This window comes from Anarhichas minor, unplaced genomic scaffold (genome assembly GCF_050575085.1).
Source record: "Anarhichas minor isolate MPS153535 unplaced genomic scaffold, ASM5057508v1 ptg000024l, whole genome shotgun sequence".
Classification (NCBI taxonomy): Eukaryota; Metazoa; Chordata; class Actinopteri; order Perciformes; family Anarhichadidae; genus Anarhichas; species Anarhichas minor.
Window position 1 is genome coordinate 4,321,432 of NW_027466470.1, and position 23,688 is coordinate 4,345,119.

The following is a 23,688-nucleotide window of genomic DNA, read 5'->3' on the forward strand; positions in this document are numbered from 1 at the left end:
CTAACAACGCCTGCGCTTCGACCAATCAGAGGCGCTGCCTGCCTGTGACGTGAGTGAAATCTAGCGGCCGTGACGTGTGAATGGTTAGGGGGCGTAAACACCAAAAAGAACCGGTCCCTCCATCAAGAGACTCTAATAGCCGTGATAGACTCTATTTAACACAGAACAACCTGGCGACTCTTCCTGCATCACGTAGCATCATGTCCGAGTGTGCGTCTCGGTGAGTATATTCATTTTTACTAGTGTATTATAACAATAATCCAGTTATTTATATAGATACGATATAATGCCGCTGTGATGTCGACTTGACAGAAATTCATCGCGGGATTTCCATCACTCATTTTACAAGGGGAGTTATACGTTTAGGCTGTAATATTTTGTTAATAATAATAATAATAATAATAAAATACGCTTAAATGTAGCTCTACATTTGACCCAAATACCCAGAGAAACGGATACGCTGTCTGTCGCCTTAGCCTGTAAATAAGCACTGTGGTCAATCCGCAGAACGTCGTCACACCGGAAATAGACCTATATTTGATCAATAATTTTCCCAATTTGATATAACAAGTCAAAACAACGTCATTTTGTGCATTATGTGAAACCCAACAATAATCAAATCTGACTTAATGACTCTGATGGCGGCGCGTGTAGACGCAGCGAACCCTCTGTGGCTGATTACTCCGCCGGAACGGAGGCGCCGCAAGCGGTGTGAGAGGAAGCAGAAGAGGGGCAAGCGCGGAGGTATTCGAGCTAGGCTAGCGGCTAATCCAACTCGCCTAGCCATACCATCCATTATCATGGCTAATGTGCGATCCTTGGACAATAAAATGGATCACATACGACTGGTGAGGACGGCGCAGCGAGACGTGAGGAACTGCTGTGTGCTTCTTTTCACGGAAACATGGCTAAATGACAACATCCCCGACTCCGCTGTGCAACTGGAGCAGCTAACATGCTACCGAGCAGACAGAGCCCTCGTTACAGGAGGAAAGACTCGCGGCGGCGGGTTATGCGTTTTCCATCCGTGATGCATGGTGTCGGGACGCTGTTGAGGTATGTAAACACTGCTCACCACTGGCGGAGTTTATGATCATAAGGTTCCGTCCTTTCTATCTGCCGAGGGAATTTACATCGATTCTGCTAGTCGTTGTTTACACCCCCCCCCCCCCCAACAGTGACAGAAATGCGGCACTTTGTGAACTGTATCAGGCCATCAGTGAACAACAGACAGCTCACCCAGATGGCTTCACCATCCTCGCTGGAGATTTCAATCATGCCAACCTTAAGACTGTCCTTCCCAAACTACATCAGCATGTTGATTTCCCAACAAGAGGGGAAAACATTTTGGATCTGGTCTACACTACTCACAAAGGAGCGTACAAGGCCTCACCCCTACCCCACATAGGACTCTCGGACCACATCACCGTCCTGCTAATGCCAGCATACAGACCAAGAGTGAAAGTCTCCAGACCGGTTCTGAAGCAGGTACGGGTGTGGCCAGATGGGGCCTCCTCCGCTCTCCAAGACTGCTTTGACACAACAGACTGGGGAATGTTTGTACGGCAGGCAGCCACATACACAATCACACAGACATTGAGGAGTACACAGACACTGTTACTTCTTACATTCGTAAGTGCATTGATGATGTGACCCATATAAAAACCATCATCACTCGGGCTAACCAGAAGCCATGGCTGACAGGGGGAGTGCATCGGCTGCTGAGGGCCAGAAACAACGCCTTCAGAGCCGGGGATGAAACTGGCCTGAGAAGAGCGAGAGCCAACCTGTCCCACGGCATCAGGAAAGCAAAACAGGAATACTCAAATAAGATAACCAGTCACTTTAAAGACAGCAGAGATACACGGAGCCTGTGGCAGGGCATTCAGACCCTAACGGACTACAAACCCGTGCCACAGATCTGCGACAGCAACATCTCTCTGCTAAATAACCTCAACAGCTTCTTTGCACGGTTTGAAACACAGAACAGCACACGTCCACACAAGACTCCGCCCCCTCCCCATGATGCAGCTCTGTGCCTGTCTGCTGCCAGCGTGAAGAGGACACTCTCCACCATCAAGGCAAGGCAACAGGTCCAGACAACATCCCTGGTCGTGTGTTGAAGGACTGCGCAGAGGAGCTTAAGGATGTCCACAGAGGATGCAATCTGCTCTGCTCTTCACCCAGCCCTCACCCATCTGGACACAAAGCACTCATATGTGAGAATGCTGTTCATAGACTTTAGTTCAGCATTCAACACCATAATCTCACAAAAACACATCTGCAAACTTGACCAGCTGGGGCTCAACACCTCGCTGTGTAACTGGCTGCTGGACTTCCTCAGTGAGAGGCCACAAGCGGTACGTGTCGGCAACAACACCTCGAGCAGCATCACACTGAGCACAGGGGCCCCTCAAGGCTGTGTGCTCAGTCCACTGCTCTTCACCTTGCTGACACACGACTGCACTACAACCTACAGCACCAATCACATGGTCAAATTTGCAGATGACACGACTCTGGTTGGTCTCATTACCAAGGATGATGAGACCCACTATAGGAAGGAGGTCAGCCTTCTGACCACGTGGTGCAGAGACAACAACCTTCTTCTGAATAACAGCAAGACCAAGGAGATTATTGTTGACTTCCGGAGAGGCCACACTCAACACCCACCACTGACCATCAATGGTGCTGATATAGAGAGTGAGCAGCACCAAATTCCTGGGGGTGGACATCAGTGAGGCCCTCTCGTGGACACCCAACACAACATCACTGGCAAAGAAAGCCCAGAGGCGCCTCTACTTTCTCCGCAAGCTAAAGAAGGCAAGAACACCCCCACCCATCATGTGCACTTTTTAGCGAGGCACCATTGAGAGCATCCTGACAAACTGTATCACTGTGTGGGGCGGAAGCTGCACTGACTACAACAGGAAAGCCCTGCAGCGCATAGTGAACACAGCTGGAAGGATCATTGGAGCCTCACTCCCCTCACTCTCCTCCCTGCAGGACATATACGACACCCGCCTCACCTGCAAAGTGACCATGATTGTGCGCGACTCCAGCCACCCCTCACACAGTCTCTTCAGCCTCCTGCCCTCTGGGAGAAGATACCGGAGCCTCCGTGCTCGCACCACCAGACTTTCGAACAGCTTCGTCCACCAGGCTGTTGGGAAGCTGAACTCTCTCCCTTCTCTCTTTTAAGACTCCCTATGTCTGACTGCTGCTAAATACAGAACGATAGTTAAATACATGTAGTGTATTTAAGAAAAATTATAAAATAGCTATAACTTTGTGATTCTGTCTTGGCCAGCAGAGAAGGCCTTGTAGGCCCTGACGGCCCACCACTGGTAGGGGTCATGAACAGAACTCCAATGGACATTTTCGCTAACCAATGAAGGAAATGGTTTTATTACAGATCAAAGATTATTATTATTATTATTATTATTATTATTATTTGGTAATATTATAATTTTTGAACCCTTTTTCAATTAAAGATAGTACAGCAGTGTAATTTCAGATTTTATTATTGTTGGATTTCATATAATGTACAAAATGACATTATTTTTTAACAAATTGGGCAAATTATTGATCTGTCTATTTCCGGGCTATCCAAGCACCCGTACCGTAGCACCACAAATGGATGAGCATTAAATTTCAAGCGGCGGCTGACGTGACAGAGGTTCCGCGGATGACGGACCACTTGACCGCAGTACCACGCCCCGTGACTCCTAGAACTCAAAAGTTGCCTTCCCACTTCCTCATGCAGCACATTTGGCAGAATGAGGCCTCTGGTCGCACTTCTCTTTGCCGTTTCTCTGCTGAATTCATGTGAAGCACAAGGTAAGAACTTTATTTTACATGTATTTTCGGTTGTTGATCGTCTTTGTATTTGTTTTAAAAGTCAAAGCTTTTGTACCGTAGCCCTATTTCACCAATAGAAGTTAGATAACAAACTTTATGGACTTATTTTTGAACTATCTAACTTAGAGAAATGTATAAAATCCTCAGCGATATGTTCATTGTCAATTATTTCAATAGTGATGTAAATAAAATCATTTATTGAGATACATTGAGATTCACAGTTCTGTCAGTTAATACCACTTCCCTTACCCAGGCGTCACAAAGCAATAGAGCTGTGTGTTTCTTTCTGGTTAATCTAGATATTATTATTATTATTATTATTATTATGATATATATGTGTGTGTGTATATATATATATATATATATATACCTTCAGTTTAAAGAAGACAAAACACAGCAGTATGATGATGTGCATAGTTCATTCTTGTACAAAGCTCTGATACTGTTCACTGAGACAGGCAGCTCGTCAACAAGATTACTCAATATTATCCATATTTTGATGAAGATCTTGATCCAGACACAGATTGTAAACATTCTAAAACCTTTTGTGTTATTTAATTGACATATTTAGAGGACAAGGTGAAAGAAAGTCCCTGTTTTTCAGAAAGGAAATACTTTGTCATGTTAAAAATAAAAGCTTAGTTTCACCTGTTAAACTCTTCTTTCCTGAAGCAGTCTGTGTCACAAGACAAAGCTGATGTCAGACATGTTAAGAGAACTCTTCCAATCAATGATAAGCTGAAGGTGTTTAAACTGATGGTTCAATGTGTAAGAAGTAGAGATGGAGTAACATTCAGTGTTGACCCATTAATCATATATTGAGTGTGATGTTTATTGTATTATGTGTCTACTGTTTTTACAGGGCCCAGTGCTGTGACTACTGTGTTTGTGAAGAAGGGAGATGATCTGATTCTGAATGTTGATGCTGCTGATCCTGAGAAATATTTACTTGTTGACTGGACTTTCAATGAGACGGTCAATGTAGTAAGATTTGCACCTAATGGAGAACATTCAGTGTTTGATGATTTCACTGGAAGGATTGAGTTTCCTGTAAAAAACTTCTCTGTGAAATTGAAGAATCTACAAGAGACAGACAGTGGAGTTTATGCTGCAGCAGCATCAACGCTTGAAGGAAAGAAACCACTAGCTGAATACAAGGTCACAGTTCAAGGTGAGTTTGTTCACATGTCAGACACTGATAGAGAGTTTCTGCTGCCATGTTTCATAACTTCTTCACAGAAACTTTCCCCCCTCAGGTCCAGTGTCTCCAGTTGAACTGACAGTGGACTCAGTGGTCTCCAGAAGCTCAGACTCCTGTAACCTCACTGTGACCTGCAGTACACAGCACTCTCACATCAGCAGCACTTTTAGATGTGTCAGCGGAACCTGCAGTCAGGAGGGAGGAGAGCGATCAGAGCTCACAACCTCTGGTGCTTCTCTCCACGTCTACCTGATGTATGGCTCCATCATCTGTAACCATAGCAACCAGGTCAACTGGACCAAAGACTTTAACATGACTAAACACTTTTGCACCCAATATGGTAAGACTGAAAGACGAGACGACTTCCTGGTAACAGTTTAGAGTTTTACGTTTTAAAGAAATCTTTTACACTTCCAAGTGAATACATTAATCTGCTGTACTGCTGTACATTAATACAAATATGGTTGAACTCCTAGTATTTCTATTGTTTTTCTTGTTGAATTTTGTTAATATCTAAAGATTACCATTTTTTACTTTGAACTGCTATGAAGCGCAGGAAACAACTTGTGTGTGTTATGCTGTTCATTCCTTACACATGACATCTGTTGCACTTCTGTCCATCCTGGGAGAGGGATCCCTCCTCTGTTGCTCTCCCACAGGTCTCTTCCTCTTTTCTCCCCGTTAAAGGGGTTTTCTGGTGGAGTTTTTCCTGTTCTGATGTGAGGATTCCGTGACAAGAGGATGTCAAATGTGTACATATTGCAAAGCCCTCTGAGGCAAATTTGTGATTTTGGGCTGTACAAAAATGAATTGAATTGTGTCAATGGGTTTGAAGTCCGTTTTACACTTTATTTTTTAAATTGACACTTATTCAAGTGAAACCAAATAGACCCCCACAAAAAAAAGAAAAACCCTGATCTAGCGCTTATTAATAGCTAGTGGGTTATTAAGCCAAACTACAAAACGGTCAGTGGAATATTACCAGGTTGACCTTGTAAAACTAAGAAGCAGGTGGTATTTAAATTAGCTGATTCAGGGACTTTTGGAAGGTTGGTAGTATTAAATTGTGACTGTTTTAATTCAATAAATCAAATGATTTCTTACTACAGATCAGGTTACCGAGACATTTGTATGATAACACTGCAGTCTGTCCAGAGCACGGGCTGGGAACATGTGATGCTACAGAGACACATTCTCAACTATGTTGCATGACTTAAATCAGGCCGACTCTTCTCATCTGATTTTGTTTTTTGTTTTGTTTTACAGATCGTGACCCTGATCCTGTCCATGTCCATGTCTATCTGATTGTTATTATACCAATTATCATCTTTGTTGTTGTGTTCATCCCGTTTCTTTATCATTGAAAGAGAGGAAACTGTAAGTCCAAGAAACAATTTTAATATATAATTACAAGTAATATTTGCAAAATCCTATTTGTTTACTCAACATTTAGAAAATGTTTAAAGTTCATCTTCTGCCATATTACACAGTATACAGTAAGGAAATCAACCACTGATCATTATTTACCATGGCAATGTTGTGCCACACTTCTGTGTAACTTAACAAATTGGCCTCAGAGGGCTTTACAATCGTCTGTCCTTGGATGCTTGCATCAGAAAAGGAAATACTATTCTGTGATAGATACACATGTGATATATTACCAAAATGTGAAAAAGGAAACAACCTCAAAAACTTGGTGCAGCTTTATGCTTTAGTCCATTCATTCTCAGCATCCAGGTCAGGTCCCAGAGGTATCTGCATGCTTTGCTCTCTGCCGCAGCACATTGTTTTGACACAACCTCTAGGAGTCCCCAACATCCCAACATATCTAATCCCACACATAGAGGCTTTAACGTGTGCTGCTGTTTGAGGATGGAGTCATTTAGACACCAAGCTGGACTCAATGTAGTGCAGCTCAAGTAATGTAATTGTAAAACTGTTCAAAAGTAAAGCTATCTTTAAAGTGCTGTTTTGTTTTTTTCTATGACTGACCTGCCGATAAAAGAGAGAGCTTCGAGAAAATAGTTTATGAAGTTCCTCAGGTAAGTTTATTTTATTTTTTTAAAAACATCATTCGCCGTGTGTGTGTGTGTGTTTGTGTGTCCCCCCCATGCTGGTGTCTAAAATACTGCAACAATGTCTTTTAAGCAGAAGACTCTCAGGTGAGATCTGCTCTCATTGTCTGCACGCGTGTTAGTTGTTCTGCAAACCTCATTTTCAGTCTTAGAACAAGTCGAGAGATGCAGAAAAACTATAATTTGCAGTGTCTTTCTCTAACGTACTTCATGTGTTGTCAAAGCTTTGTTCATGTGCTTGTGTTTAAGCTGCAGTCTGATGTGCTCTCTCGGCCAAGAGATTCCTTAGAACTCAGCTCTTTATGAAAAAAGCCTGAAAATAAAAATTCATTATAATGTTATGAAAAACAAACTCATTGTTTTCTTTGAAGACAAAGATGCACAACTTTGCTTTTTTTTAAAAAGTATTTATATGAACGCCTGTTAATCGTCGGGAGATTACTTTCCACATTAAAAATATAGTGTAAAGTTAAAATGGCAGGCAGCATTTGCTAAAGATGTATGTGATTTATTTTCCAGGCCCAACCTCTGGAACAGAGTCCAACAGATGATGCTTCAGGTCTTTCTCCGACCTCCACCTACTGCTTGGTGGGACCTCACACTGGATCCCTGATAACCACTCAGACTGGAGGCACGACTCTGCCAGAGAGCCTGTATGCTCAGGTGGAGAAGCCTGCCAGGTCCTGAAACAATTAGCGAGGAATTGTGTTCCACATACTGCAATTACTGACGTTTCTAGTTCTATTTAAGTGTTGCCAAAGCTTTCGATGTTTAAGTTTATGTCACCTGCTCTGATATGGAACGATTCTCCAATACACAAACCTTTCTGCTGCAAAACAATGTTGAAATGTTACGAAGCATCACGTACGTTCAGAAGTTGCTTTTTCTAGCATCACAATTCAAGGTATTAGTAATTAGATCTTAATATATTTAAGATCAACGTGAGAAAGATGTTGTTGTCCCTGCAGGAAGCCCCAGCTGTGGTACCTGGGGTTGAGCCTTCATCTCACTTTCTCACCTGTCCAGACATTTACATAACATCACAGTAAGAATTCAACGCAGAAGAACTGTAATTATTTCATAAACGAGCAACGATTTACAGTTTGGACTTTCAAGGCCTCACACGATTGGTGTGATTTGAAGCTACATACTGCAGGACTCTTGTGTTATCTCAGTGTTGTTTTTAAAGATAAAAAGGGAATCAAATACTTGTAAACTTGAAAATGTTGTTCTGCAAAGTTTTTAGCTGCTGAAGATGAAGAACAACAGGAAAAAAAAAAAGCTTGATCGGCATTAAATGCTTTTATTTTTCAATACCCTATTTGGTAACACTTTATAATAACTACACACTATGAAGCATTAGTTAAGTATGAGTAAATACTTAATTCATCATTTATAAAGCATTGTTTCTACATTAACACTCATTTATAACTGTTATAAATTGTATACTAATGTTTCATTCTTGATTAATGAGCTTGTCTGTTATGTGCTTCATGATTGTGTTTTCATACTTTATAAATGATGCTTTATTTTTCTATAATATATTTTGTCATGAATTCAGTGTGTCAAGTGTGTTTACTATAACAATAACACTGATTGATTCCTCGCTGAAAGCTCACAATATACCAGAGGGGGTGAGTGTCACCTTTAGGGATCCATTAATAACAAAAATACAAGATAAGTATGAAGCTTTAACAAGTTTACAATAATGGTGCATGTAGCAGAAACTGCTTCACCCAAAGATTAAAACATGCTGAAACAAAAATTTAAATATACTGTACTTATGAACAGACATATGCGTTATATATTTTTTATTTTGGATAGGACCACATGCAGTATTATATACAGTTTATTCATTAAGGCTATTTCTTGTATATTGTTGGTCTTGATCATACATAGAAAGTTACTTTTTGTTTGTTTTTCAAGATAAAATCCTCCAAAAACATGTTTACATGTTCATCTCTGTGCAATCATTTTATGTACAAAGTGTAAACAGTGATATTTGTTATAATCAATGATAATCAAGAACAATCAGCATTAGTTTTTCAGGTGACCTCTGCAGTTTTTTCGTGAAGAAACAATGTTTACATGAAGTTTTTCTCATCAAAATGCATCATTGAGTCCACGTTTTAAGAACATTTCTCTCACCATGAAACATTTACAAAGCTGACTTTATAAATACTTTAAATCCTAAATTGTTTACGTCCATGTTTGCTGGCTTTCAGTCTTCTACCTCTTTGTCTTTTCCTGGTGTGTTACTGCCACCAGCTGTGGATCAGTGGTATAGCATGAGATCAGTGGCAGGAACGTGTACTTGAGGACTCGCACTAACAAAATAGGGACACAAAAAATAACACTGCTCTCTAGTGCCAGCAGTGATCACAGACTCCACAGGGGAACCTTTAAGGATAAGAGCGTATGATTGGCTGACAGAGAACTATTTGTTTATTTGTGCTTCTTGAACTTCTCCATGAGGTGAACAGTGATGACGGCAGACACCATGATGATCAGACCCACAGAGAACACGACCATCTTCACCAGGTACACAGATGTACCAGCAGAGGAACCCTCTGAACCTGAAACACAACAAAACAGCTGCTTCATTACAAATCTGACACAACAGATTCAGACTGTGACGCTACAGCACGACAGGAACAAATCAGTGAAGATAGCATTTTGTGTACTTTGTAGTTTACTCTAATACTGTAATTCCTACATTTCAAAAGTGCAAAGTGCAGTTGAGTTTTACAAACAGCATTGTGCATTGTAAAACAGCATCATAGTTATATGTTGATTCATTGTTTATTTGACTCTTCAGCTTAGCTGAAGTGTGTTAATTGAAACAATCACGTTCAAGTGCTGCTTATATGTTCTGTACTGAAAAATGCAGAAATGGAGAAAAATATCAGTTTCTACACCAAACACGTAAATGAGTTATTGGATTATTTACGTCATCTAGTGTTCCTGTAAATAACATTGTTTGTGCTTTCTAGTTGAGTTTGTATTTCACCCTGCAGCCTGACAAGGTGCTTTAGACATGTTCAGAACTAATTCATTTAAAACACACACAATCATTTTCTTTAACAAATAGAAATGCTAATATGCTCCAAATCTTAAACTCTAAACTGTTATCAGGAAGTCTTCTTGTCTTTCAGTCTTACCAGCATATTGGGGGCAAAAGGGTTCAATCCTTTTAAAGTCCTCGGTCCAGTTGACCTGGTTGCTATGGTTACAGATGATTGCGCCATACAACAGGTAGACGTGGAGAGAAGCACCAGAGGTTGTGAGCTCTGATCGCTCTCCTCCCTCCTGACTGCAGGTTCCGCTGACACATCTAAAAGTGCTGCTGATGTGAGAGTGCTGTGTACTGCAGGTCACAGTGAGGTTACAGGAGTCTGAGCTTCTGGAGACCACTGAGTCCACTGAGTCCACTGTCAGTTCAACTGGAGACACTGGACCTGAGGGGGGAAAGTTTCTGTGAAGAAGTTATGAAACATGGCAGCAGAAACTCTCTATCAGTGTCTGACATGTGAACAAACTCACCTTGAACTGTGACCTTGTATTCAGCTAGTGGTTTGTCTCCTTGAAGCGTTGCCACTCGTGCAGCATAAACTCCACTGTCTGCCTCTTGTAGATTCTTCAATTTCACAGAGAATGTTTTCACAGGAAACTCAATCCTTCCAGTGAAATCAGGAATTACTGAACGTCCTCCACCAGGTGCAAATACTACAACAACCATCTTATTGAATTTCCAGTCAACAATTAAAAATTTCTCAGGAACATCATCAACATTCAGAATCAGATCATCTCCCTTCTTCACAAACACAGTAGTCACAGCACTGGGCCCTGTAAAAACAGTAGACACATAATACAATAAACATCACACTCAGTATATGATTAATCGGTCAACACTGAATGTTACTCCATCTCTACTTCTTACACATTGAACCATCAGTTTAAACACCTTCAGCTTATCATTGATTGGAAGAGTTCTCTTAACATGTCTGACATCAGCTTTGTCTTGTGACACAGACTGCTTCAGGAAAGAAGAGTTTAACAGGTGAAACTAAGCCCACTGAGAGCAAGATGTCGCTCAAAGCTTTTACTTTTACATTAAAAAGTATTTCCATTCTATCTCTTATGAAAAATAGAGGACTTTATTTCACCTTGTCCTCTTTCCCCTCCCTCTTACCCAAACTATTGTTCCTCCAGCTTTAGACAGGTCATGTATGTTTAAATCAGTCAGTTAGCGACTATTCCCACAGACTAACTGAGGGAGTTACACTACGGGAGGAGTAAAGTTTCTCTCACTCGTATTGTTCACCAGCTTTGATCATTTCCTCCTTTTGTCCATGTGCCAAAGTGTCTTTGACCAAGAGCGTCAAATTGTTCTTCATGTGTGTTTATAGAAGAGAAAAATGTGAGTTGCTTTAGACAAAAGTGTCTGTAGACTAATGTAAAGACTTCACATTATAATAACACTAAGTTATACTATACTGGTATTGTGTTTTTTGTGTTTTTATTTAAAGATTTCGGTCAATATTGTTCTTTTTAAACTTTTCTTAAATTGTTATGCAGAGGCTTTGACTTTAATTCTTAATATTGGAAAAAAACGTTTTGTTTGCTCCAATGTTTCCTGAGAAACAAACTATTTGTTTTAGATTAGGAAGCAGAATTTGTTTTGCAGTTAGTAGTGTTTAGTTTCTTTATTCATCAGGCCTACAGTGATGCCATCTTTATTACCTTAAAATGTACTTTTGGACTTACGTATGTTATGTACGCTTTAAGTCTTAAACCTGTCCGTCACTTTAAAGAAAATCTACAGAACAAAGCAGGCCCAAATTAAATGTAATATGATTTGTGTTAACTTTCTCTCACGTTCTCAGAAATCAGTCCCTCTTCTTAGATACGTGATCAATTAATAATCAATCTCCTCCTGACAAGTGTTGCTCATCATAAGATAAAAGCTGAAGCGACTTCATGATGTTCAGTTCACGAGTCACAATAATGAATTCTGCTCAGGCATCACTGCTGTATCTGTTGATAACATCTTAGTTGACAGTGTTCTTACCTTGTGCCTCAATGCAGACCAGCAGCCCCAGTATCACAAAGACAGACATGATAGAGTCTTTGTCCGCTTGTCCTGTCTGACTACACGCTGCAACAATCTGTGTTCTGTTTTGCAACAAACAAACAAATAGTTTGCACGCTGCAGGGCTCCAATCACCACTTATTTATTGCACCTAGGAGACGTTTGCACACAACTGCTCTTCATCAGACTAAAGTTGAGACAGACCTGAAACCACAGGGCTACGGTCATTGTTGTGTTCTTTCTGTCAAAACCACACAACGTCACTCAGGATGTTAACTCCTCTTCCTCTCTCAGCTCTGTTTTACTGCTTGTGACCTGCTTGTTAAGATAAAGACTAATTTAGTTCAACACTTTATCAAGAAGGCAGAGTTCAACATATAAGTCCACGAAAAGATGATTAACAAAAGTACAATTATCTGTTTAAACTAATCCTGCAGGCTTCTTTTAAAAATGTTTTAAGAAGTATTAGCACTATATTTTCTCAATTGATTTATTCCCTTAAGAGGAACTGGTTTTGTATGTTGCACCATAATTAATAAAGGTGTTAAATGAAAGACTATGGACTTCTGGTCAGCTGAAAATGTGTCATACTGGGATGAAAATACATGCTGGGATGATGCATGTTTTACACTGGTTTGACTGTATGAATAACACACTGCCTGACTGCAACTACTATTTACATTTGAGTGTGGCGAGTGCACACGCGCCTCACATACAGGTGCTGGTCATATAATTAGAATATCATCAAAAAGTTGATTTATTTCACTAATTCCATTCAAAAAGTGAAACTTCTATTATATTTATTCATTACACACAGACTGATATATTTCAAATGTTTATTTCTTTTAATTTTGATGATTATAACTGACAACTAAGGAAAATCCCAAATTCAGTATCTCAGAAAATTAGAATATTACTTAAAACCAATACAAAGAAAGGATTTTTAGACATCTTGGCCAACTGAAAAGTATGAACATGAAAAGTATGAGCATGTTAAGCTTAGTTGGGGCTCCTTTTGCCTGAATTACTGCAGCAATGCGGCGTGGCATGGAGTCGATCAGTCTGTGGCACTGCTCAGGTGTTATGAGAGCCCAGGTTGCTCTGATAGTGGCCTTCAGCTCCTCTCTCTCTCTCTCTCTCTCTCTCTCTCTCTCTCTCTCTCTCTCTCTCTCTCTCTCTCTCTCTCTCTCTCTCTCTCTCTCTCTCTCTCTCTCTCTCTCTCTCTCTCTCTCTCTCTCTCTCTCTCTCTCTCTCTCTCTCTCTTTTAACATCAGTGACTTTACTTAAAAATACTTGATAACTTCCCCCAAGCCCAAAAAAAAAACATTTAAAAACTGCGCCACTAATCAGAAATATAGAACTATATGTGCATTTGACACAATAAAGCCACTCAGGCCTTTTAACACACCGTGTTAAAACCACCACCACGTCCCAAATGCCTTCATTTGAATCAGATATTCAGGATCACAGGAAACGTTCCTTGCAAATGAATGCAGCATGACTGTGCTCAGAGAGGAGGAATGAGGAAATCCCAGTGTTAGCCTTGTCTCACGCCACCTTATCTATTCTTTTGCAATTGAAAGTTAAAACTGTCTTAGTCTGAATTATGACTTTAACTTATTTATCTCACGATCCGTGCACCGAGCTTTGATACTTGAAAATGCTTGATAACTTCCCCCAAGCCCAAAAAAACAACATTTAAAAACTGCACCACTAATCACTTCTTTTCCTGAATCAAGTTACTGCTCTAGCAATTAAGTGCACTTGTTTTAACAAACTTGTTTTAACGAATAAATTGAATATCTTATACCCTGTTGTTGAAATGGCATTGCATTTGGTGACTTGCTTAGGAACCAAAACTCAAAGTTTAGTATTTGGGGACACGACTCGTGACTTTTCTGCCTTGACTTGGGACTTGGGACCTGAGTGTCAAAGACTTGAGACTTATACGTGTGACTTGCAAAACAATGACTTGGTCCCACCTGTGATAACTTCTACCCCCATCAGAGAGCAGTAATGAGCAGGAAAGAGGAAGAAAAGAAGAATTCAACCAAAAACACCACAAGTAACAGAAAACTTTAAAAGCTGGAGTGTGCAGTACAAGCTGTACTAATACAGTTACAGTCATTATATAGTTTACATGGAGATGCAGTTTAGTAGCAGGACAGCTGAAACGTGATTTTTTTTCCTAAATGCAAAATGAGCTTTTGTATTCGAATGTGTCGTAAAAAGGACAGTTGATCTGCAAAGAAACTAAATCTTCTATGTGCTCTGTTGTTGTTTTTTTTCTTTGTTTGTTTTGTTTTTCATCAATGCAAAACTTTTCCACTTTAAATTAGTCTGCAGCGTGAGAGCAGCAGACTTTGGCTGGCGCTTCAGTACAAAGGGGCCTGACAACTGTGTGAATACAAATCAGTGGTTACATAACAGTTTGTAACAAGAACATTGGCTGCTCTGTGCTGCTACACAGCTGGTACTGAAACAAAACGCACACACACACACACACTGAACAGTTATTTGTAAAAATGTGATACCTGGGAATCATTGAAACTATGAAAATGAAAAAAGATCCTTTTTTGAAACCAAGTAAATAATAATTTTATAATTTGGTCTCAATATTTTCTGAAAAGCACTGTATGCTGCTTTTTATATTTTCACATACTTTTCAAGTCTAACATTTTTTTGTAATGTTAACAAATTACAAAGAATTTGTCAAAGAAATATTTTTCTCATATCTTGTAAATGACTATTTAAAGAGCACGTGTATTGTCAGAGATGATGATCAAACAGTTTTGTCTCTTTTTGTCTCCAGCAGTATTGCATCAGCATGAAAGCAACACGACCACGTTGTGTGAGTGAGAAAATGCGGCATGCTGCCTTCATGTACTGTCGGAAATTCTACACTTAATCTACATAAGTGGTGACGCAAGTACATAATGATATAAAGTGGCCACACAATAAACAAAAGCGGAAGGATTATAGTCCAAAACAATAATTGATGATACCGACATGTCGAGTTGTGTTTCAGAGGTGTCGCTAACAACAAGTATTTTAATGGTATGTGTTGCTTGGCTTTTTTTAGTTTTGTATGCTTATGTTATTTTTCATATAGTCTCATTGCACATAAGCCAATAACCTCTTCACATGGACAAACCTGAAATAAAGTATCCTACACACTGAAGCTGACATATACAGTATGTTGGTAGGTTTTAAACATATAACAATATCAAACATCAACAAATTAAAATATTGTAAATATTAACTTGTGCCTTCTGCACTAAATAATTCTCTAAATTTCATTGAAATTCCCAGCATAGCATAGTGCCTAACTGAGGGTTTTGAGTGATGATGCCAAACAGCATATTTTACTCATATGTCTGCAAACATAACTTTGCAGTACAAACTAAATTTAAAACATCTAGTGCTTTTCTTGGCCAATGAAAAGCACGTTGACTTGCCTCTGGGTTTGAAATGTGCCTTGTAAATAAAGCTGCGATGCCTGTAAATGATACCTCGTGTTTATTTTGTCATAATTTTCGTCTAGACTTTTTCCCGACTGACTGACAGGAAAAACGGACCGTCTCTGTTTTGTGAGGGGGTGGTCTTGAACGCACCATTGGTTGGCGGGACGAGAGCGTCGGAAGCGCCCCCCGAATAGCGCCTCCGCTTCGACCAATCAGAGGCTCTGCCAGATTGTGACGTCAGTGGAATGTAGCGCCATGACGTGTGAATGGGTGTAAACTACAAAAAGAACCGGTCCCTACATCAAGAGACTGTAATATCCGTGATAGACTCTATTTAACACAGAACAACCTGGCGACTCTTCCTGCATCACGTAGCATCATGTCCGAGTGTGCGTCTCGGTGAGTATATTCATTTTTACTCGTGTATTATAACAATAATCCAATTATTTATGTAGATACGATATAATGCCGCTGTGATGTCGACTTGATAGAAATTCATCGCGGGGTTTCCATCACTCATTTTATAAGGGGAGTTATACGTTTAGGCTGTAATCATTTTTGTTAATAATGATAATAAAATACGCTTAAATGTAGCTCTACATTTGACCCAAATCCCCAGAGAAACGGATACACTGTCACGCTTTGGCCTGTAAATAAACGGATAATTAAAAACGTGCTGAGAGGATGATGCTATTCCTCGTGGACCACGCGGGAGAGGCTCAAAACGGGCTATAGAAGTGACGTCAGTGCGGAACAAGTGAGGGGGGGGGGGGGGGGGGGGCGGTTCCCCGTCCCATCGGTGAGCATAATGTTCCGCGCGCTCTTACTGCGGTTTTGTTTCCTTTATCACTGGTCAGGAGCGAACGGCACAAAGAGCCACAACAAAACTCTCCCGTTCCTGACTGAATGCGCGCGAGACGATGTGTACATGCTGGCAATGTGCTTACACTGCAAAAAAAAAAAAATAATACGATCAAACGACCAATACATTCAAACACAAACTGAGAGGTTTAACCTAAATGTCATGGTGACCAAAAAAAAATGAAATTATTGATAGGAAACAGACACAAAAATGAGCTTTTAGCAGTGGTGAAATGTAACAAAGTACTCAAGTAATGTGCTTATACAGTTCTGAGTATTTCGATATGCTTTACACAGGAAATACATTCATCTCAGTGCAGTGACTGTACAGGATAGCCCCCCCCCCCCCCCCCCCCCACGTCCCAAATGCCTTCATTTGATTGAGATATTCAGGATAACAGGAAGTCGAATGCAGCATGATGTGCTCAGAGAGGAGACATGAGGAAATCCCATGTTAACATTGTGTCACGCCATCTTATTTTCTTTTATAGCCAGCTGTCCTTTCTGCATTTGAAAGTTAAAACTGTGTTACTTTTAGTCTGGGTTATGACATTAACTTCTTTATCTCACGATCCGCGCACCGAGCTTTGATAGGTCAGTGAAAGGTGCTTTTACACATGTTGATCTCTTATCTTGAACATAAGGTTGGCGTGACATGGTTAACCCTTAAGTTACCTTGCCAGCACTTAGTTGATCCACGAGCTGAGTACATACTGATCTCTTTGTTTCGTCTGACTCTCTCAGTGAAAGCTATGAGGAGTGTCGGACCTCAGCTGATTGGCTGCTGTCCAACACGCAGGTGCGGCCCACGGTGGGAATCGTGTGCGGTTCAGGTTTGGGGGGGCTGGCCAAGATTCTGAAGGACCCTCAGGTCTTCAAATACAGTGACATTCCCAACTTCCCCCGGAGCACAGGTATGCACGCTGGTAATTTATGTGTGCCTGCATGTTTGTGGGCTCATAGTAAATGCACTGGGTGGCTAATAAAGTGTGTGTGTGTGTGTGTGTGTGTGTGTGTGTGTGTGTGTGTGTGTGTGTGTGTGTGTGTGTGTGTGTGTGTGTGTGTGTCTTGCAGTGCATGGTCATGCTGGTCAGCTGGTGTTTGGAACCCTAAAAGGGAAGCCGTGTGTTTGCATGCAGGGCAGGTTCCACCTGTACGAGGGCTACCCCGTCCAGAAGGTGAGTAACGATTTTAAAAAGCGCCGGTAAAGGTTGTTAAAGGCCAGCAGTGAGGGGAGAAGTACTCAGGTCTTTTACTTAAGTAGAAGTACTCCATTGCAAACTGTAAACTGTCTGAAACTTTGAGACGTGGCACTGGGGCAAAACAAGACCAGCCACTGGTTTAATTCATAACACATTGTATTTTATAAACTGATAATATGTTTGGTTTCTTTACTGTAACTAGTAACTGCATCTGTCAAATAAAGCAAGTGGAGTAGAAGTATAAAGTAGCATGAATGGATATTTAATTACTCAAGTACAAGTACATCAGTACTTAAGTAAAAGTACTAATTGTGTATATATAACATACAGAACATAGAGTCCTGTTACTCAGAATACTCCACAGACGTCACCGTGCACAGTTTTCAGGACATTTACTTGAGTGTTATAAAAGTCTTTCTCAAACACGTCAAACAGCTGCCGTCTGCTCTCACAGTCACAGCCAGCAGAGGAGGAGATATCAGGGCGTGTTTTTCGATGAGAAGCCAACTGTTCATTCTCGTTCTGAACACAACCTCAGACAGATTGTCCACTGCAGTAAACTGGCGTTATCACATCAGTGGTATTATGTAATACTCTGCTTTCTGTCAACAACTTGACGTGAAAGAAAACATTTCTCAGGACACACATTCTTTCTTTCTGTCCCCTTATCCGTTTCAAGCGAGGTTCGTGCGACTTTTGCATGACAACAACCTTAATACTAGTTTTTTTTAACACATTACCTTGTGCTCTCCAGATCACGCTGCCCATGCGCGTCTTCAAGTTGATGGGCGTGGAGACGGTCTTCCTGACCAACGCAGCCGGAGGCCTCAACCAGGACTACAAAGTGGGCGACGTCATGATCATGAAGGACCACATCAACATGCCGGGGTTTGCTGGGACCAACCCGCTGGCTGGACCAAATGATGACAGGTGGGTGGAGGAGAAGGAGGGAGGCATGCATGGATGGATGTTTCTATGAGGGCAGATAACACAACATTGTTTTTCTTTTGTAACATTGAAATGTTTTAATGCTATTCTCTCAAGTGGGGGGGGGTTTAGCACATTATAGGGTCGGTTCTCCAAAATTATCAACAAGATTCGCAAATGTTTTTCCTCAATATTTGGCTGAAAAATTTCAGATTTAAATTTGTCATCAGCTCAAAGTGGCCGCGAAGTCATTTTCATTCAAATCTCCACTCTGGAGATTAAGAAAAGTTATTTTTCTAGCTATTTCAAGCAAGCACTTGGTGTTCGAAGGACTCCGCTGTGCCTAGTTTGCCCCTCCCCCACCATATTTTAGTTGCATTTTTCCAGGCTCCCACACAAAACAGCCACACTTCTGCTCTGGAGCAGCAATAAGCTGATGTCAGTGTCAACAAAGGCACCTATTTAACGCACATCCGAAACTCTTTGACATGACGTGTCGCTTCAGAGCAGAACTCTGTGTAACGTCAGAGCATCAATGCAGGGATCAGACGACTTCTGCTGTATTCTCAGTGCAGGAGTGACCTGCTGTCCCTTCTGTTGACATTGCAAATCTTCCATTGCAAAGTGTTCATAAGGACCGTCTTTCATTGACCTCATAAGGACATTAACCAATCTCGGTTATTGGTGTATTGCTCTAACGTTACCTGAGTCATTTGGGGGGGATTTCAGTACTGAATGGCACAGTTGTGTGGATTTCAAGTTGAGTCACCACCTTCATCTTCACTTCAGGTTTGGCGTCCGCTTCCCCTGCATGTCTGACGCTTACGACCGCGAGTTGCGACAGTTGGCCCATGATGTGGCATCAGAGCTGGGCTACAACGACTTCCTGCAGGAGGGAGTGTACTGCGTCCTGGGAGGTCCCTCCTTCGAAACCATCGCTGAGTGTCGCATGCTGCACAATCTGGGCGCCGACGCTGTCGGTGAGTGTTGAGTCTTCCCACGACACACACTTCTACTTCTATACTTGTGAGGACTTTACCCTAAACGTAACCACCATAATTACATGCTTAACTTTAAGCTAACCCTAACTGAGAGTCATTAAAAAGCTCACTGTTGAGCAACTTCAACGTTTTTTTCATCACAACTCCAACACTGCTCACACAACCAAATTACAGTGAGGCCTTTATACGGCATACATTTTTTTTGTAAACAGTAATGGTTTTCTCTCCACCTCCCTACACTCGTATTTTAAGGGAAATTAATTTGCCAAAAGAGACAAAACACACAATAAACAATGTTAAAGAAAAATGTGACTGACGGCATCATTACTAATTGTATGGTCACGTTCGTCGTGTCGTGAAAATGTGATAATCGTGAGAGCCCTAGTCTAATTATCATGAAAAGTAATGTATTTAGCTAATCCAGTGAATTTATACTTCACCATCACACTGATGCACAAAGTCTGTAAACATCATTTTTTGTCATAAAGCAATCCTGTTAGTTGATTTCTAACATTTGCCTGTGATGAAATATTAAAGGGATAGCTACTTTGTCATAAACAGTGTGGCAAATTATCTGATCAAAAAGCTTCTCTTTTTAAACTACCATTTAAATAACAAGTTTGCAGCATAAGTTCTCACCTCCTCGTCGTCTTTGCTGCAGGGATGAGCACCGTCCACGAGGTAATCGTTGCCCGCCACGCCGGGATGCGTTGCTTCGCCATGTCGCTGATCAGCAACCGGGCGGTGATGGACTACGACAGCCGGGAGAAGGCCAACCACGAAGAAGTCCTGGAGACGGGCAGGGTGCGGGCGGAGCAGCTGGAGAAGCTGGTGTCCACCATGGTGGCCCGGCTGGAGCACAACAACAACAACTCCTTCTGAACATAAAACTGACACCTGGTCCCAGGTCAGCTGTCCGGCTTCAGAGAGGGTTTTAAAACACTCGTTGGAACGCTACAAAAAACTTGCGGTTATAAACCACCAGGCTGACTTTACTACTTGATAGACGTCTTTCTCTGTTTTGTTTCCAATGACTGTTACTTTAAGTCTAGTCTTAAAATCCTGTAAACTGGTCCACTTTTTTTTTTTTTTTACACACTCCTTTAATGTTTACATTTTATGAGGTGTACAGATGAATTTGTCTGTTATTCTCTGACTGCTGTGATATATTATTATACTGTACTCAGACAAAATGTTTCAGTGAAACAGCATCGTATTGTAATTTCTAAAATAATAATATAAATATTTATTGTTTCAGTTCTTTTACATTCCCTGATGTCAGTTAACAACGAATGTGAAAACAGTGATATTCACATTATTTAATGTCGAGGGCCAGCTCATCACATCATGTTTTAATACAATTATAGCTGAAAGATGGAAATAATAATTTCATATCGTGTAAAAGAGGTGTAAAATGTTCTAAAATATTTATAGAAACTGTATTTAAGTGGTCTTATTTGCTTTGATGATGATGACCAGTTGAAGAAAGGGATTATAACCTGCATGAGACAGTTACCAAAGTATGTCGATCTCCTTCCATGTCTTCTCACTGTGTTAGCAGACTGGGATTCTGCCTTTTAGAAGGATGTTACTAAAAACTGTGCTAAATGTGGATCTACTAAATGTGGATCTACTTTTACAATAAAATGACTTGAAAGCAGTGTGTTTTTTGTGCACGCTTTGTTTAAAACTAAAAATATTTTGCGCTCATTTGTGATTTGTTTGTTGGATGAACCCGAGATTACTAACTGGGCAAAGCAGGCAAGGCCCTGAAAAGGTATTTCATATGCTTTTTTTTGTAGTTTGATTAATTGCACATCAGTTTGGGGATATGCAGCACACATTGGAGCACATTTAAAAATTGTGTGTTACCATAAACCAATTGACACTGAAAATCTGTTTCACCAAAGGGGCTGGGACCCAAGGTCAAATAAAATGGAATTGGCACGTCATGTAAACTGCTGCCGATGGTTAACTACAGGTTCTCTATCCGGCATTGAGAGCTTTAATATAGCAGCAAACAAATTCCCTAAATTTTGAATTACCAAATTGGACCTAAAGGTTCTTCTCCAAACCATGAAAAACAGCAACAGACCAACAGCACAGGAGACGAGAGTGTCCAGATACTTTTGACCCTATAATGTATTCTGTATTAATAAACCATCATGTTTAATGTTCGGTCATTTATTGACAGGAAACGGAAAAATAAGAAGAAAAAGAAAGAAAACTGCATCACTAAGCTCTGTCTCCAGTACAGCAAGTACAGTCTGTGTCTTTAAAGCTCAAACTGCTGGTTCAATGTGAGCTTCCCAGAGAAAGAACGCCAACTGATAAATCCAGGTGGTGTCCACAGCTGTCCTCTGTGAGAGATGGTTGACATTTTTACTGTGTTTGTCCCAGACCTTATCAGCCATGTTTACCCTCTTTTTTATTTTTTGACCACTGACATGGAGACTCTACTCTACACTGTGCCCACTTTCTTCCTCCTCGAAACATTTTCCATGACACTCAGGGAAGCCTTTTTTTATGGCCATACAAGGTCGTGAGAATAGCCTGAGCTGTCCGTTACGCTGCAGCGAATGAGCAGGTCCAAGGTGTACTGATGCACTGCAGTGTGGGGAAGCCAAACAAGCGGACATGGGCAATACACTGAGTCAGAACACACTGAGATGCTTTCAATATATCAAGGTCACCCTCTGGCTCTACGGGTTTCGATTTATGGCAACCACGCAGATCTATTACTCCTAACGTGTTCAGGCTGATTGGTTTGTTTCAGTGTGCAGATTATGTTCAACACACGGTTATAGGTGTGTGTGTTTTCAAAACTCACTCACAACAAAGTCAAAGACTTTAGGTATGTTTTCTTGAAGCACCTGTTGTATTTGAAACAGGAAGTAAATCATATGAGTGGACTGACCTGCAAGAACTCAGCTTATAAAGGGAAATCATTAACTTCCTCCTCCAACACCTTTAAATTACTGCGTGTATGTTTAAATAACTGTGTGTGTTTAAATTACTGTGTGAACGTTTAAATAACTGTGTGTGTTTAAATTACTGTGTGTGTGCGTTTCCAGTACAAACAAAACATGAAACATGAAGTCTCTGTCAATCGTCTCTACAAAAAAAAAAAAAAGAAAAGGAAGTGCCTCTGCCACAGAACATACTGTTCCACAGCAGTGTTTATACTTTACGCAACTACCTGTGTAACCCTTTCCATGCCGAACTAAAACCATTAGATACATCGTAAACAATGGAAAGTATACTTGAAGCATGCAGCAGGAGATGACAACACCAGGGATAGTGTGTCCAGATGAACCAAACCACAGCATAGCATCCCTGCTGACAAAGCCGACTGTTTTTAACTCTGGAGAAACAGGAGAACAATAAACTCCTTCGGCCTGCTGCAACCTCTAAACATCTTAAACTAACATCTGAACTGGTGTAATGAATCAGGGATGGCATGCATGAATGTTATCAATGCACCCTAAAATGTCTTTGCCAATAATAACTACTACTGCAGCAGCAGTCAGGTGGCTCCTTTCACTCTGGGCTACAAACGGCAACTTTAAAGGGTGAAGCTCCAGTTCCTGTTCAGGCGGCAGGCAGTCATGGTTCCCTCTCTACACCAAGTCAAAGGATGAGTTAGGCTGCCCTCTGGTGCCGTTTGAGTGGCAAAACTTCAAGCTCGAGTGAGGTCGATCAACTACTATTTTCATCATCAATTAATCGTCGTTTATTAAGCAAACGTGCCAAACATTCCTCCCGTTTTACAAAACTGTTAACTGTAAATTGTGGGGTTTTTGGATACTGGTCAGAAAAAGTTAACAATCTGAAGGCGACATCTTGGCCTCTAGAAAACGGTGAGAGTTATTTGTTCAACACTTTCTGACATGACAAAAAATACTAAATTAAAAAATTAAAAAATTGAAATCAATCAAAAATTGTTCGTTTCAGATCCGTTTGTTTCTGTGACTGATGTTGGTTTGGAAATTACAAATCAGTCACAG

At 40.8% G+C, this 23,688-nt stretch overlaps 2 protein-coding genes across 5 annotated transcripts; one reads left to right on the forward strand and one right to left on the reverse strand.

The window, feature by feature from the left end:
• Positions 1–95: 95 nt before the first annotated feature.
• Positions 96–21,341, forward strand: pnp5b (purine nucleoside phosphorylase 5b). 4 transcript variants are annotated; one of them, XR_012956015.1, is made up of 7 exons: positions 102–220; positions 3,764–3,837; positions 4,721–5,029; positions 5,115–5,399; positions 6,326–6,436; positions 7,065–7,101; positions 7,654–9,085. XR_012956015.1 is itself a non-coding variant. In XM_076097809.1 (7 exons), the coding sequence occupies exons 2-7, from the start codon at positions 16,070–16,072 to the stop codon at positions 20,561–20,563; spliced, it is 882 nt and encodes a 293-aa protein (XP_075953924.1). In that variant the 5' UTR covers positions 5,406–7,101; positions 7,654–16,069; the 3' UTR covers positions 20,564–21,341. The 4 variants fall into 4 exon arrangements, 1 of the variants encoding a protein (XP_075953924.1); XM_076097809.1 differs by lacking the exons at positions 102–220; positions 3,764–3,837; positions 4,721–5,029; positions 5,115–5,399 and adding exons at positions 17,296–17,465; positions 17,626–17,729; positions 18,508–18,683; positions 19,470–19,660; positions 20,343–21,341 and having other exon boundaries at positions 5,406–7,101; positions 7,654–16,089; XR_012956016.1 differs by having other exon boundaries at positions 96–220; positions 655–3,837; positions 6,326–7,101.
• LOC142956289 (uncharacterized) lies at positions 8,933–12,432 on the reverse strand. Its single transcript, XM_076097811.1, has 4 exons — positions 12,206–12,432; positions 10,678–10,980; positions 10,296–10,592; positions 8,933–9,710 (listed from the first exon to the last, which is right to left on the reverse strand). Exons 1-4 carry the CDS (start codon positions 12,252–12,254, stop codon positions 9,580–9,582), a joined length of 780 nt encoding a protein of 259 aa, XP_075953926.1. The 5' UTR covers positions 12,255–12,432; the 3' UTR covers positions 8,933–9,579.
• Positions 21,342–23,688: the final 2,347 nt, after the last annotated feature.

Coding starts and splice junctions, on each gene's coding strand:
- LOC142956289 (XM_076097811.1), bottom strand. CDS start 12,254: ATGTCTGTCTTTGTGATACTGGGGCTGCTGGTCTGCATTGAGGCACAA. Junction 10,593..10,677: donor ATACAAGGTCACAGTTCAAG/GTGAGTTTGTTC, acceptor TTCCCCCCTCAG/GTCCAGTGTCTCCAGTTGAA. Junction 9,711..10,295: donor CTTTTGCCCCCAATATGCTG/GTAAGACTGAAA, acceptor GTTGTGTTTCAG/GTTCAGAGGGTTCCTCTGCT.
- pnp5b (XM_076097809.1), top strand. CDS start 16,070: ATGTCCGAGTGTGCGTCTCG. Junction 17,466..17,625: donor CAACTTCCCCCGGAGCACAG/GTATGCACGCTG, acceptor TGTGTCTTGCAG/TGCATGGTCATGCTGGTCAG. Junction 19,661..20,342: donor TCTGGGCGCCGACGCTGTCG/GTGAGTGTTGAG, acceptor TCTTTGCTGCAG/GGATGAGCACCGTCCACGAG.